This window comes from Poecilia mexicana, unplaced genomic scaffold (assembly GCF_051168715.1).
Source record: "Poecilia mexicana isolate PSO_F unplaced genomic scaffold, ASM5116871v1 scaffold_6, whole genome shotgun sequence".
NCBI lineage: Eukaryota > Metazoa > Chordata > Actinopteri > Cyprinodontiformes > Poeciliidae > Poecilia > Poecilia mexicana.
This window is the reverse complement of record NW_028263375.1, coordinates 18810032-18826950: the sequence shown is the minus strand read 5'-3', so window position 1 is coordinate 18826950 and position 16919 is coordinate 18810032. Positions and strand designations below refer to the sequence as shown.

Sequence of the window (16919 nt, the reverse complement as noted above, 5' to 3'; positions counted from 1 at the left end):
GATAAATCTGTTTAATTAAAAAGTGTCATATCTGCACTTAGGGATGGGGCAACCAGAAGAGCATGAATAATCAATAACCACAATTACAGTTTATGGTACATGTATTGGACTCCAGCAGATAAACACGTAGACACACTGCCCACACATTTCTGAGACACGCTCACAGAGTGACGCTGGATCTGAAGGCAGCAAGAAGAAGAGGAAGAAGGAGAAGAAGAAGAAAGAACTTCTAGACCTACTTTGGAATATGCATACCTCAAACATTAAACTCAGCAAATGCAATGCACCTGGATGACATTAGAAATTCAACCAAAAAAATGCAAGGTAAAGTACATTAAAGAACAGATGGACTTGGTTAATAGATACCCCTGAGAAAGGAGTGCTAAAAATGCCTTATTTTATGGTAATCACTGTTAAAAGGTGACTTTTTTTTCCTTATTCACATATTCTATAGCCATGAAAATATGTACACATACAGTTGGGCTGGTCTCTACCGATGAGTCACAAGAGTTTAGGCATTAGTGTTACTGATGGAAAAAAATTATGCAACAGTTTCAGCTGGATGAATGCATCTGCATAATCATGCTGAAGTGGCCATGCATATGATGGGAGGATGAGGAGGAGAGAGAAGGAGGGCGGGATTAACTGAGATCCTCATCACTTCCCTGTGAACATGTGTACTTTCTAAATTGCATGGATGTGAAATTTCAGTTTAATCTGGACAGAGACAATCGGTGCAGGGCGCAGATGTCACGGGGCCTTCAAGTCACCCAAATCTGGAAGCAGTTATATGACAAAGCAAAAATGATCCTGACGACATTCACATTAAAACACACAGAATTATTTTGTTCTGGCTCGTTTCATTTATTTTATTTATGGTCAAGGCAGCAAGAGTGTGAGAAACCTAATGTTAGTAACAAGAAGTCTGAATGGTTACAGCAATACTGCCGTTTTATCTTTTTGAAACTTTCAACCTCTGCCAAGGTATACGCTGAGTTTGCAAAAACAATGTAGTGCCTGCCATGTAAGAGATTAAAAAGGGAGCCGGTGATTGGTGTCTTTAAAGCAAACAGTGAAAAAGTTATTTCATCCAGACAGTTCAGGTTTAGAAAAGGAGCACTCATAACACAGCCACCCAACTCTGAAAGTGACTTCTCCTACAGGCAAATTCACTGAGGTTGTAGGATTGATGAGGCTGGTGAAATGGTAAATGTTATATCATAAACTCCTCTGTGAGAGGGGAGGAGATGGAGAGCAGTAATGTTTGCCCAAGGTCCTGGCCGTGCTCCGAGACAGTAGATGGCAAAAGTTTCTACTCCGGAGATTTACACTGTACGCTGTGGAGGTTTATGAAAGCGGCTGACCTGTTCACTCCACTAATCATTCCCTGCTTCTTTTTACGCCTCTACTAAAACTGTGAGGAATATTTACATTTACAGCAGTTTCTAGCTTGCTAGATTTCGACACTGTATGATATGACTTAATGCGTTAGAGCGGTAAATGCTTTTGATTGCACTTACCCGCAGCTGGTTTCCAATAGGCTGTCTCCAACCTGAAGAGAGGCCATACCAAAGTCTGCTATCCTGATGTTGTTCTTTTCATCTAGCAAAAGGTTCTCGGGTTTTAGATCCCTGTGGCTGTAAAACAGGAACAGAAGCCAGTTAATGAAACATGAAAAAGACAAGATTATGTGATCTAATAAAGGAAACTGAGGAGAAACAAAAGGTCTCATTGAAAGGTCTATCAAACACCATAAACATTTTTGTGCCTGGAAAGAACAAAGCATCTTGACCTGCCCCTTTCCTCTGTGCAACATCTCTCTTTGATCTGTCATGTTGAAGCCACACAGCTCCCGCCTCAGTGTTGGGATAGTACAAGGTGTGACAGACCTCCTGCTGTGTCCTTCCCCCCCATCTTCTTCCCTCTCATCTCCCAGACAGCCACCAGCAAATGGGTGGCGAAAATGGGAATCCAGGGGAAGCCTGCCTCAGCGGTGGTGTTCATTAACTGCCATTCATTACCACTAAGCACAGTGGGGGGGATAATATCCAGCGGACATCAACTTCCGACTTAAAATGGACCACTGAGAGGAATAACCTTCTCATGTCGTGGATGCTGAGGCTGTGTCTGAGGTTAAAGTCTCAATTTCGATGAGTAACAGCCGTAAGAGGAGCAGGGATACCATTTTATTGTGCATTTAGCACATCCCTTTCAGGGATTGGGGTTATGTTACATCAGACTCTTCCACTCTGGAGATGTTTGCCAAGACTGAGAACTACTTTAGAAGTGTGTGCAAAACACTGTGTGCAAACACTGATATTAATCCATCTGTTTTGTCAGCACTATCCAAAAGGCTGTACATAAATGTTTAAACACTGCTTCAGTCAAGCATTTCATTTCTGTGGACAAGCAAAACATTTCCAAAAGGTCTTAAAATGAAGATAAAATATTTGCTTGGCACTTTAAGCACGATGACAAAGTTATTTTCCAGTTGTGCAAAATTACCACAATAAGGCACTAGGGTCTGAAGCAAATGATCCAGAATCCTGCATGTCTATTTATTTAGAGCAGTTCAATCCCTGAATACAGAGTGTATGTAGTCAACTGCAACCTCCTAAGACATGGCTGTCCATCTATAATAAGAAAGCCAGGGAACACTATCGTGAAACAGAGAAGCAACCAAGTAGCTAAAGATAACTCTGGAGGAGTCATAGAAGCCAAAATAATCAAAGCACTGTAATGTGCAAGAATGGCTCAGTCAAAGTCCAAGACCTGAATGAAGTGAAAGGCGGTAGCTAAACTTAAAATGAGATCTTAACAAATCCTCTCCTACCAATCTAAGTGAATTTCAGGTATTTTGCAAAGAACTTTAAACAGCAAAGTTGATAGAGACTTTATACAACTTGCAGCCATATTAAAACAAAAGTATCGACTTAATATAGTCTTGAGTAAATATTCTGAATAACCAAATACATATATGCTTATTGCATATCCAAATCATAGTAAAGAATTATTTCGAGTTGGTCTATCATATAAAATCCTCGTTTTAATGTCAATGGATACTTTTGCAAAGCACAGTACAATACGCAACACAACTCTGAAAGTGTTTTTTGTCATCGTATAGAATTGAGATAAACCCACGTTGCTTACTAACACAATTTATAAATTGGAGTGCTAACATTAATTGAAGACTGATAATGAGACAAATACTGTGATTTGGTTTGTAAACTGTGTTCCTCCTATGTAAATCTAAAGAAATTCAGATTGCAAAAGAGCAATGCAACAGAAGACGCATTTTAGATGTTATTGTGACATGACTGTGTGTTGATGTGAAAAACCAAGCAAGCTTTAAAAAAAACAAAAAACAATTAAGAACCAGCTATGGTACAGTCATGGAAGCACTGAGTATGTGAAAAAATAAAAAAGTAAAATAAAACTTTTTACCCTCCAAAATGACTTCCCTTGTTCTTGTTAAAAAGTTCTCTTTTATTAGTCCACCAAATTTTATGAATATGTAATCACTATTTTTGATGTTCGTTGGCAAACCTTTGAAGTTTGTAAAGCATTGTAAAGCACTGACAAAACTCTGCCTTTGACAAAGGGAGAGGAAAAGATTTCTTCAGAGGTTTCATCAATGAATTTTACATTAGGACATGTGCTGGACAGCGGAGCTGTGCAGAACTTCTCTAGAGTCTGCCCTACCCTCAAAAATCGTCTACAGTCAAGCTGAATCTTTGATATTCCTTTTTATTAATTCTGCAGTGTCTTCTCTTTCTTTAATTCTCCACTCCCTGTCATTTAAAACTCTAAAATTATACTAAGCATATATACTAAATAAGCTCAATGTTGTGTCATATTTAGCTGCATGCTTTCAAACTTAATCAATGTTAGACTCGCTTAACTTCTCACAATACATTCCCAAATGGGGTTAAAAAGCCACAGAGCTGTCTACACGTCATAAGCTTTACTTTCATCTTCCCTTAAAGCCAATGTTGGGAAAGGGGAGATGGCACCACAGTTGAATACGTCAGCCTTTGAACAACGCTTCATCAGAATGGACATTTAACCTCAGACGACATCAATTGTTGTACAACTCATTTCCTGCCCTCGGGGAGAAGCTGTCAGCAGGTTCGTTATCATGCTGGCAGTTTCTGTGATCCAAGCTATAATTGAAATAAGATACAGATAGCATCTAAAACAGTTGTCCCTAGGCTATGACCTCTTTTAGTTCGTACTGGAATCAGTCGAAGGTGGTGTCAGAGTTTTAGTTAATAACGTCAAAGCAAATGAGGGAGAAGAAAACATTTACTGTTACAGCTATTGGCATGTTAAGTTGTAACACTGATTGTCTTCAAAGTACATAGGTCTACAAGAACCCTATTTTCAAAACGCCTGGAATAAAAGCATGAGACACAACAGACAAACCAAACAAAACAAAAACACAGAAAAACCACCAAGGACACTGTTAAGGTAAAAAATATGTTTTCACTAGTTGATGGTGTTGACATAAAAGTGAATATATTAAAGTCAATTCAATTCAAACAGTGAAAACTAAGATTCATTACACAGCATTTATGAATAGAAAGAAGAAAAATACAACAAAAAATTCAGTTACTTGAGCAGAACAGAGAATTGTGAAGCAAAGTCCATTCAAGTTTCAATGAGATTCAGAAGACATGGTGCTTAATTGAACCACCACACACTGATGTATCCAAATCACACGCTGCAACTGTTGGTTCTACGTGTTAAGCCACTAATGAACCAGAGACGAAGGATCTTACCTGGCTAAGAAAAAAACAAAACAAACAAAAGACACAAAAAGTAAGATGAGACTTGGAACCAACAATACAGAAGAGTTGGCTCATGCCATTGTGCATTTTCTTAAGGTATTAAAGGAGTCTTGACCAGGTATTTTTGGCATAAACTGTGCAGCACATGGACAAATTTTCTTGTAGGCTGACATTCCACAAATTAAAATGTAATATTTTACTTAGCCTATCAACTGGATTTTGGATTCTTTGGCTGCAAGCAGTGGCGCAAAAAGTGGGTATGCAGCGCCGATTCATGTTTTCGCATCCACCTGAATAATGTGCAGTTGTGCCACTGGCTGCAAGTCACAATAATTAATAGAAATAACACTTGAAATGCACTGAATGTGTGTAATGGATCTGTCTCCTACGTGAGTTTCACATCTAGAAATGAATCACTGAATGCCTTGATGTTGTAATTTACTGAGATAAATGTATGCTCATGTATTAAACAACATCCTCTCTGATCTAACCTGTGCTGGTCATTCTAACTCATTACACAGAATCAATTCTAGATATGATTTAGATTCAACATAAAGATCTAATGAATATTTTTATCTTGTCACTGTGCATTTGTCTCCTACTGGACAGCATTTGAAGGAAAGGAACTGAACTGGCTTTGCATTCAACTTCTTTTTTTTTCCTTTGACTGTATAGAACCCTGAAATAACATTAAAAATCATTAAATTGAATAGATGCATGTTTTACAATTCCTCAAATTTAATTTGGCAATTCTTACTGCATGGAATTATCAGACATGACGACTTGTTTGCATCCAATGACTGCAAATAAGAGTAGCATGACTAACTCCTTAAGTTTACATCCTTCATTTGTTAAATCAAAGATACAAATATATTTATATTTTTTGATTGGTGCCTGTTGGATCTAGAAAAAACAGATATAAATCTTTCAAATATTTTGGTAAAACTCATCAGAGGAAGTCTAAAGTTGATGCAAACTTGGTACATTTTATTTTGTCACATTTTTATTTACTCGAATAAGACCATTCCAATTTTACTAGCTACCTCATAAAGAGTCAGCAATTATACTGGATTTCTAACCAGAAGAAGGGAAACTTCTATTTCCTTGACTGACTTCAGAAGCTTTTGCTGTTTATTTTGGTGGATTTTCAGTTTATTCTTTTCAAATTTTGAGTAGCACTAAACCAGTCCTGTATTGTTGCACATGTAATGCAGTGACCAAGAAGTGGGATTACAATAACAGCCAGATCTGTAAAACGCATACAAAAAAAACATGTCCTATTTGTGCTAAATCTTTGTGTGCAACATTGCGTTTTCTCTTAATCCGGAGGAGTTTGACAGGGGATGATGGGATGAGCAACAGACCTTTAAGGCAGAACAAACAAACAAGCTGCCAGAAGAGCACAGAAGGATTGCCACAGATAATAAAAATCTGAAACAACTTAAGATCTTTAATAACAGTAACCATTGGAGCAAGTTGCTCCTTAAAGTAGTTATCCATTTTTTGGACTAAATAAGTATGAGTAAACTTGACAGTCATAATACATTTTGAAATGCAATCTGTTATTTTCACACACACTTGGCAATATTTCTAACTTATTTTAATTTTTTTATTATTTCATTTCCTTTCTCCTTCTGAGTCTTTTACTACTGTAACTATCTCATACAATAATCTATTTTTTTTTTTCCTTATTCAGAAACTATGAACCACAATACGACCCCAATTTTTCTTTGAATACAATTTTACGGTTTCACTAATTTAATTTGAATTGTTCATTTTATTTCAGTCTAACATCAACTTCTATAATTTAAAGTTACACCCAATCGGTTTAACTGGCACCATTAAAGAAATGATCATCAGTGGACTGAAATCTTACCAAACTTGATGTTTTCACATGAAAGAACACTTTTGTCCAACGGATTAGGTGAACGCTGGTACATGTGGCATAATGCAGGTTGGCTGAAGCTGCAAACTTTAGCTGACTATGGCTTTAGTAATATGTTTTGCTCACAGGAAATGTAAAAAATATCACTGAATGCCTGATCTTAAATGACTTTTCTTTATCAGTTATAATTGTGATTTGGACATTATTAGCATGACAGACGACAAATCAGTCAACATTAATTTGCTGAACTATTCATTTTCATTTAACAGAGGTTGGGAAGTTTAATCACAGTTTCTTTTAAATTTGTCAGATATATTATTCAGATTCCAAAACGTCTGCTATTATCACAAAAAAAATATATATATATACAAATACAGAGAGGAAGATGCTATCAAAGTATTTTATCGTGAGTGATCTCTCCAACAGCTCCAAGAATGTGAGAATAAATATCCAATATCTGCACTGAATAATTCCAGCATTTCGTTTCTCTGGTGGAACGGCTAGAAAGTGACAACTGCACTAGAAATAAAGATGTGATTTCAAATCCAAGAAAGGTTTCACTTTTCTAAGGTGACATTGAATGTTCTGACAGGCATCTTTCAAGAAAATGTATTATTAAATATTCAAGAGACGAAGCTGTCAAGAGTGACCGTGTATGTATCAAAGTCACTGCACCAACATGCCACAAACCGAATACTTTCCGTCCATAATAATGGAGGTGTTTAGGTTTTAATTCAGGTTTAAACTGATGAGCCACTTTATTATTAGGTACAGCTGAACAGCTTCCCAACAGCAAATCAGCTAATGACAGGGACTCAACACATTTAAGTACCTAGATTTGGTAAATATAACTTGTTTATGTTCAAATATCAAAAGTACAAAGCAGATTTAAGTGATTTGGATAAAGGCATGAAAGCTTCCACAGAGAGAATGAAATGTAGAACTAAATGGGAATAGGGAACAAGGCTAACATATCTGTTGCTAGCTGTGAAATTCATGATTTGGGTTCAAATGAAAAAAATTATTTAGCGAAGCCTAGAAAGAATACAAAAAAATCCACGCAAATACAAATGGTTATAATAATTATTTAAGGTGGAGAACTGCCACTGGTGGGAGTATTTTTTGACATACTTCATTTAGCACCAGTTGAACATTTAAATGTCTCAGACTAATTTACTCTACTCCATCATCACCAGATTTAAAGCCAACAGAGATCATTGAATGTACAGGAAGCAAATTTGCAGTACCTGCATCATGCAACCAAGGACATAAAGATATTTTAACTGATGCAACTCAGCAAAATCTCTCTCAACAGCTCTGCAAACAACTGTATTTTCTGCGACAGCTAAAGAAATGATGGAAACTAATTTGCTTGTGAAACCACCCTCAAAGTTGACCTCTGGCAGCTCCCTTTTTGACTTTTTTTTTTTTTCCCCAGTCCTGGAGTTACACAGTTATACTGGCGCTCATTTTAATCTTTTCAGTAGAGCCTCTGTGACCTCTCATTATGCCACTGTGTGGGTTCAATGGGATTGCTGGATGAGGTCCTTCTCAGCATGCTCATATAGAGGCAGCAGCACCAGGCAAATTACAGCATTTCAGGAAGCGTGTACAAGTATGCATGACAGTGCATATTTTAGAAGCTGGGTCATTGCATGTACTTTGAATCTGTGACCTAGTTAGTCGAATAGAAACAGTCAAAATGGTTTTATTGGTACCATTTGTTGACCAGTTGGCCCATAGTATACAATGTGACACTGGCTTAAATGATCATTAAATGTAATGACAAACTTTTAAGATGCATAGACATAGATGCATATAATGACTGGTGTCTGAACAATGTATATTTTGATTTCACCTTCCATTTAGGTTTTGCTGAGTATTTTTTAAATTATTGTCACCATTCTGTATTAAAGTTAGATTAATCTTTAATATTTAAATATTTGAAATAGTGCCAAATTTCACTCGGCACCGATTTTTATTTTTTCATGAGGCACAGTGACGAAACCTGAAACTTCTACAGCACAACAGGTGAGAGGTTGAGAGGCTAAAGCCTTTCCTCTGCCCACGTCCCCCAGAATGCTGTGTGGTTCTGGACTGGAAGATTCTATTGGATGTATATTCTATAAAATGTTGACTACGGGTCTATTGCAATATGTATTGTTATTGATGTATTCCCCAGGCCTTGTTTAAAGACTTCACTTAAATATAGATCCACTGGCGTGACTTCATTTAAATAAATTTTGAGTATGATCCCGTCAGAAGCTAGTGAGCGTAGAATATTACTGGGGTTTCACCAAACTGTTAGAAGTTACAGTAATCTTAATTTATGTAAACATTTAACTTTGTAAAACATTCAAAGCAAACATAAATAGGTTCTGTGATCCTAACATAAACATTGATTCTGATTTAATTTCATTCGCAAAGGGGGAAAAAAAATGCAATGAACAATTTATGCAAGATATCTAGTTTCAGCTGTATGGTCTTATACATTAGTTCTTTAAGATAATAATACAATGGAAATCCAAATAAGTGCAAATGCATTTTAAACTATACAAATAACGGGTATTACAAATTACTCAAAATTCTGGTCTGTGTAGCTCTACAACAAACTTTTCATCAGCTGAGAAAAAGAGGAACAGAGTGATCATTTTCACAGCCCTGGGATTTATTATGCATCTGTTCTAGCTATAGATTCTTTCTTACATGCTTTCCCTTTTCTCTCCCTCCATATGAAAAAGATAATCTTTCTGAACAAAAGTGCAGTCTGAGTCAGGAAAGCAAAACTCTGAGTCATAACAGGGCTTTCTTTCTGTATTCTTTTTCAGTTATATACAGATCTGAAACAATCTGGCCCAAGAGAGATATTTGGGGATCAAACGGGGGTGGAGAACAGCAGCATGAAGTAAAAAAAAAAAGAAAAAAAAAGAAAAAAAGTGGGAGGTGTGCACAAAAGGATTGCTGAGAATCCATGTGTGACAACCCTCTCCCCCAAATCCCTACCCACCCACTTTCCCTCACATGCCCTTACCCTGATACTGAGTCACAGAGAAAGCAGAGCAGTTCTAATGGCCTACGTAGGTCCCCTGCGCAAACGCTCAGAAACGGAAGAAGTGATTGCTGAAAGTCTTTTTATAAGTTGTTGAGGGGGGGGTGCTGGGATCTCATTAGGAAGGGATGGAAGGAAGAAGAAGAGGAGGGCTGGTTCTGTCTGTCTGCTCTTAATTGAGGAAGGTAGAAAGTTGAGTGAGCGACCCAACTCCCCTAAATAATCCTTCTCTTGATAAATTCACAAGGCATCATTTTCTTAGAGTGGTTAGTGAAGGGATTTGAAGAGCGAAGGCACCAAGGTAAAACAAGAAAGACAAATACGCTGGTGAGTCTGGCTATAAAAGGGCTGTGATCATTTATGTGCGTGCATGCACTCACTGTCAGTCCCAGATGCTTTCCTCTAATTGGCCTAATCTGTTCTTCTCAGTTATTATCAGGCATTATTTACACAGGCTGATAAAAGACCTAATTCCTTTAGGTAGGACAATTCTCCTCTATTCCCAGTTATGAAAAAAAAAATTAATCTTATTTTTGGTCTCACAGAGTTCAATACAGAATCCATCAGTTATGCTTTTTAAATTTTAAACAAACTCAAATGCATCACTCTAGAATTAAAAAATGATGTAATATTCTCAAAGAGGGATAGTCTGACATGTTTAACTGCTAAAACTGTGTTAATGTTATTTAAGCAAACATTTATGAAGCATGAATAAAATTAATTTCTGAGGATGAAATGTTGACAAATATATATAATGCTAAAACTGAGCATGAAGATGACAAAATACCTGGTTCTCTGACAAAAGTTCAGGCAACAAAACAGGAAAGAAGACCTGATTACAAGACAAAGAGGGTCAGTGAAGGTCAGTTGCCATATTTGGCCATGTGTGTGCTGGCAGTTCTGCAATATTTGATCTGGGATCACATTTAGTGCATGCTTCATGTCTTGTAAACAGTCTAAAATGTTAAATATGTTACTGTGAAATGATCCTCCTTTACGTTTTGGATATTTTTTTGCTACTTTGGCCTGGTCTGGTCAGGTTTGTCGGAAAATAGTTTTAAAAACAGAACTTCATCACCAGAACCTGCTTGCATAGATCCATCGTGGACTCCATGACGTACATTCAGACTTTTATTTTCAATTTAGAAAAAAAAAAAAAAATTAAAAAGAGGCTCATCCCTGCAGCAGAGGTGCAATTTTAATGTGTAAAAACACTGCCACTCTCAGTTTAACCAAAACAAGTTAGAATACGATATGGTGAAAGATGCATTCCATTTTCCAGTCTTAACTCTCAATCTGTTGTTGCTTGCATTATTAAGCTTCATCCTTGAGTTTGCAGTTTTTTATCTGCATTGTGACATTTCTTACGTAACGGATATTGAACCAGGCTTTTACTTTACTTAATTAAAAAATATATATATACATATATATAGTTTTAGCTTAATTCATTTGAAGACATAAAATACATTCTTTGTCATTCCTCAGTTTTGTTTTTTTTTCTCACATGTTCTTTACAAAGTTATAACAGTCACATGTTATACAAAGCTATAAACTAAATCTCCAGAGAAGCACACAGTCTTTGCAAGCTTTGGGATCACAAAAGTTTCTGTGAATTGTACACACACTCATTCAAACAGGAAAAAAAAAACCACACAAAACACAACCCTCTAATTTAGTCCCTGCTGACTTGTTTGACTTTTGAAGTATTTGATTGCCTCTAGTCTATGAGCTGGTAAACATTTAAATTACCCCCTGAGGCTCAACACAGGGTGTCAGATCAGAAAGACAACAAAATGTATCAGATAATTTGTGTCAGCTGCATTCGATCAACAGAAAACAAATATCTAAAGAGATTTAAAAATTGTGACGCTTTAATTAAAGAGTTCATTTTTAGCCAATCCTGTTTATCTAAACTGCTTTATAATAAGTAATACATTTGTATTTGCATTATACTGTATTTGTATTTTAGCACACAAGACATTCATGAGTTTAATCTATAAATCTTTTAAAGAGGTGTTTATAAATACTCAACACATAAACATGTGACACCCAGCTTTCTCTATGCTTAATTTCTATATTAAATCAGGTGATTTATAGATGAACAGTATTCCCAAAGATCCTGAAGACTGGATCACAGACTCGCTTCAGGAGGGAACGGTTTCATTGCAGGATTCATCACTGTAGAGCTCATTATTTGTTCAATGGTGTATGATAACTAAATTGACTGTGCTACCCCCCTGAGTAAGATTGTAAGTGATATTTTTATGGATTGGAGGTGAGAAATGTGACTTTTAAAGCCACAAATATCTCATCACTTGGACTCATATTGGAGCCTAAACACATTAAGATATATATATATATTTTAAAGAAGACATCAATTAAAAGTTCTTATCCCTTTAAAGGAAAGAAAAATCCATGCAACCACATTCTGCTTATTTGCAGGGTCTTGCAAATACATCCATACCCACATATTCCTATTTTTTTCACATCACAACAATAAATCATAATTGTCATTAGGATTTCATGTAATAGAACACAAAGCAGGGTAGAACTGAGGAAGGGAAAGGAGACATTAAGTAGCACTTCGCAATTGTAGATAGTGGTGTGCTGGAATGTCTCATACAATTCAAATTAAATTCATTGAAGTTTGTCGTTATAGCGTTAGTAAAGGTAAAATTAAGGATGTCAAAATTTCTCTTCTGCATTACACAACAATCACAGCATTTAGCGATCATAGACAGATGGAGGATGCCGTTTAATAGAAAGATTGAAAAACTTACCATATTGAATGACTGTGGCAGAAATCCAGGGCAGACATAATTTGTCTGAAGAATTTTCTGGCCTCTTTTGGTGTTAACCGGCCTTTCTTCACCAAGTAGTCAAACAGTTCACCACCAGACACGTGTTCTAGCACAAGGTACCTGAGAAAGACAGAGAATTGAGAGAGACATCTAAAGATAAAAAAGCTTCAGAAGAGCTGAAAGAGAAACTCAGTTACAAGTATCTTATATCTCATAATAAAGTCCCCTGACAGAGCCATGAAGAAAATAAATCCAAAGACCTTACATTACTGTCAGAACTGATGTAACATGAGTTTTTTTTTATTTTTTTTGTTTGTTTTTTTTGCAGCCCGACGTTCTAAATATGTGGGGAATTCTGATTCTTTGACATTCTGTGTTACACAAACACGGTGCAATCATATGCATTTAAAAAAAAGAAAGCCAACATATCCGTGCCATTTTTATTTCCAAAGAGTTGCTGCTGAGGTAGCCTTCAAGTCTGTGTGGTCAGACTTTTACAGAGCCAGTCTGTCATCCTGAATATATAGCTCGGCCATGGTCTGCAGCTCTGAGGGGACAGGATGAAGATAAATCTCCACTGACCCAAGAACAAAGCTTCATCTCCGGGTTGAAATCCAGCTGGCCCCTGCTCTGCTCTTATGTCTCGCATGAAAAGTGCTTTATTCATAACAAGCACAAGTGGAAATACAAAAAGGCTTTTTTTTTCTTTAACTATCTACTTGGAAAAAAATATGAGGTGCACATCCATCATTTCAGTTTCACTGATTACCATATGGTGCTGCAGACTGTACTGGCCACCAAGCATGGTCTCCCTTTAGCCAAAAGTCTGGCTGCAGTAAATTCTCAGGAACTACAGCACATATGCCACTTACTTCTAAACATGTGAAACAGGATACATGTAAACATGAAAAATATAGACTAACCTAAGAAGCAGGGAGAATTGACAAGGATGTGTATATTGGGTTTAAAATTGAATAAAGCACTACAGTTTTTTCCCCCTGATCCAACAATTGTTTTAGAACACTGTAGTCGAGGCACGTTAATTTACTTTTATACCAGTGAGATTGTTTTGGGTGTAAATATTAAGTTTATTTCTTAGCCAAAAGAAACTCAAGGTGTGCATAACATGCACATTCAGGATTATGGATAAAGGCAGGTTTTCTGAAAAAAAAATAAATAAATAAATAAAATGAAAAAATCTAAACGTTTCTCTTTTTATTATGGGATCCACACTACAACAGTGGTGATTGTTTTGTTTATACATAAAACCAGTGGAACAAAGGTTTAAAAGATGTCTACAGTTACTTTGTATGATTATAGTTCTTGGACTCTATATAAGACTTTTTAGACTGACTAAGTGCTTTTATAATCAGTATTAGGAAAAGAAAACTAAAACAGAAACCGGTTCTATTTAATAAGAACTCAAAGACTGTTTGCAGTCTTTGTGATTTAGATAAATAAATATTTGCATTACAATTTGCATTATGCAGCTATAAATTTAACATCAAAGTGTATTTCAAGTTTAATGGAAAAATGGAACAAAGAAAGACAAAACAAAGAAAAATATTCCTCTACTGTTTTCCCTGACTTCTGGTGCAAAGTAGATCTCTATATAACCGTTTTTGTTCATTTCTATAACCACTACATACAGACAACATATATTTTTTAAATCTCTTTGAAATGTTTTTGAACAAGGCCAAATACACATTTTCAAGGCATCACTTCCTCTGAGACACATTTTGTTAGAAGAAAACTTTCTGAAACACTGGCAATACACAGCTACTGAAGCTGTATAATCTAGATAAGACACAGGAAACAATATAAGGGAGAAAAACAAAAAAAGAAAAAACAGCATTAATTTGGAACTTTGTTCAATTCAAATGGATTATTGAACATTATTGGATTAATTAACAATTATTGATTACCTCTGCATGTCAACAACTTCTGCAGAGGCCTTTTAATGAGTCAATGATGTAGAACAGGTGTGTTTGGAGCAGTGATATCTAAATTATGCAGAACACACAGCCCTTGTGGTCCATAATTTGCCACAACCTCTTTAAGCCAAGTTTAATGAGTTGGTATTTCAATTATTGTTTCAGTTATGCAACACTTTCTAAATATTTTTTATTATAAATATCTTAAAAACCAATAAAAACTAATCAAAGACAAACTAAATGTAATTTTTTGAAGAGATCTCTGTTTCAGCAGGAGCTACCATACCTACAAGAATATAGCTTACCAATTCTAACTAGTTATTTCTTTAAGGGTTTGATCTTCATATTTTTTTCAATTGTACAAAGAAAGCAAATGGCTTACAAAATCTATGGCAAACTACAGGATTTGCAAAATAAAAAAAAATTGAAAGTTTCTAATTCATAATGTAAAAGGAATTTGAGGCTACCATTTTGTTACCTGAGCTCTACAGCATCAAAACGCAAATAAATAAACTGAAAACAACACGCACACACAAATCAAGGGTTCTGAGATGCACTGCAGTTTCAGACGTGAGCATTTTTCATTCTTAGAGCCATAATTTATCTCAGTATCATAATATGTTTATTCATCCAACCTATAAATAAATTATTGTTAGGTTAGGTATCAAATTCTCGCCACCTCCCATATACATAAACACCACATTAGTTTTAACAGCTTGTTGTAGGATTTGTGCCAGCAAAAATAATAAATCTTTAAAGCCCTGGGAGTGCTAAAACCAAACACGCTGCATGCCTATCAATTAATGGCTTTCAAGTGGTGATATCCGAGCAGGAATCTGAACCATGTGAAGAGCAAAATCGCATTAGTGATTCGGGTATATGTGTTGGAGTCTGACGCTTTACGCAAATGTAAAGTAATTTGTCTTCTGTGATGCTACTGGTGACCGTCTGTCAAAAGTGATGAAGCAATGAGCAAAAAATGAGATTTTCAAAATCCAATTACTGACTTGAATTCAAATTTTCTGCATGCCATAGCCTCTGAAAAGGATGGCATGTACCGTTCAGCATGCCCAATACTGTACACGACCCATAAGCTGCAGATAAGAGGTAGCTGAATTTAGTTGACAAGCAATCCTCTGCAGATCGGGAGGTCTACTAACTGATGGGGTTGTCACTCAGTGCTGTTAAACTTAGTTAATAGATTTAGCATCTGTGTGTAAACACAGCTGCTGCAGCGGCCTCTCCATGGCAAATGTTTCTTAATGCGGTGGTGTTGACGCTGATAAGCGCATCGTAGCGTTTTTATTACAGAGACTTCCCCCCTGCTATTAGCAGTCCCCTGGTGTGCGTGACCAAATAAATGCTCAATGCCAGTACTAATGGAGCATCCAAGCCCTTGAAGGCAGTCACAGTTGCCCTGCAATCATAAGATGATCTGCTGCATTAAAATCGCTACTCCCAAGAGACCACCTGAGAGAAATGATATCATTAACAGTGAATATAATGTATAAAGTTCCTTTGATTTTTTTTTTTTTATGTAAAAGTTCCATACTTTCCCAGACTAAATTTCAAGAGCAAAGGACACATAAATACTTAACTTAAATACTGCAAACATTTCTGCATTTAGATGTGCGACCTGCAACAGTCAGCAAGACCGTTGAAAAATGTGCAAACAGATGGATGGGCAGCTGAATGAATGGATAGACAAACTAATGACAGGGTGGACAGATGAACATTTCTACAGATGTTACAACTTAAATACTTTATGTAACCTGAGACTGCAATAAAGGAAAATTTGAAATAAAGAAAAGACAAATGGATGGATGGCTCCACTGACAAACTGATTTATAAATGGACAATGTTGGATAGATGCAACATTTAGATAAAGTCTGGACGTACAATATCTTTACCAAACTTGTTTTTTCCCCCCCCCCAATGTATCCAGACTTGAGAGACACTTTAAACTTCATATTTTACCTAGTTTTCTCCAGACTTTGTAGGAACCAACTGAACAAAAATGTGTGACAACACAATTTTTTATAATTTATCAAAATAATACTACGTTTCTTGAAAGTTTTGACTGGTGAAAGAAATTGCTCATACTTACAAGTATTTTTTATTTTCATAGACGTCGTGAAGCTTTAAAACATGTGGGTGTTCTATGAGCTTCAAAATAGCTATTTCTCGCTCCACCTGCAAGAGAGAAAGAGAAAAATTCAGAGGAAAAAGAGCAAAAGAGGATTTGATTACTGAAAAATTCACACTGTTAAATTCCAATAAAAATATTAATAAACGCTCAATCCTTTTTCTTTATTTTTATAAGATGAGTTCTAGCCAGTGGGTTTACCTTGAGGTTAGCTGGGAGTCATTTGTGACGTAGATTAGGAAAACCAGGAGATAGAACAATGTAAGTCAAAAACTTATTTCTACCATTTATCTTCCAAGCACAAGTAGAAATGT

At 36.1% G+C, this 16919-nt stretch overlaps 1 protein-coding gene across 2 annotated transcripts in view; it reads right to left on the bottom strand.

Annotated features, from left to right (window-relative positions):
- The window catches only part of brsk2a (BR serine/threonine kinase 2a), a 173939-nt gene that overhangs the window by 35216 nt on the left and 121804 nt on the right, over positions 1–16919 (bottom strand). For both annotated transcript variants that reach the window (XM_088006349.1, XM_014986217.2), the window contains exons 3-5: positions 16567–16652; positions 12505–12645; positions 1521–1637 (exon numbers count right to left, since the gene is read on the bottom strand). In XM_088006349.1, the coding sequence (XP_087862475.1) occupies positions 1521–1637; positions 12505–12645; positions 16567–16652 (344 nt within the window). The remainder of the gene's footprint in view (positions 1–1520; positions 1638–12504; positions 12646–16566; positions 16653–16919) is intronic.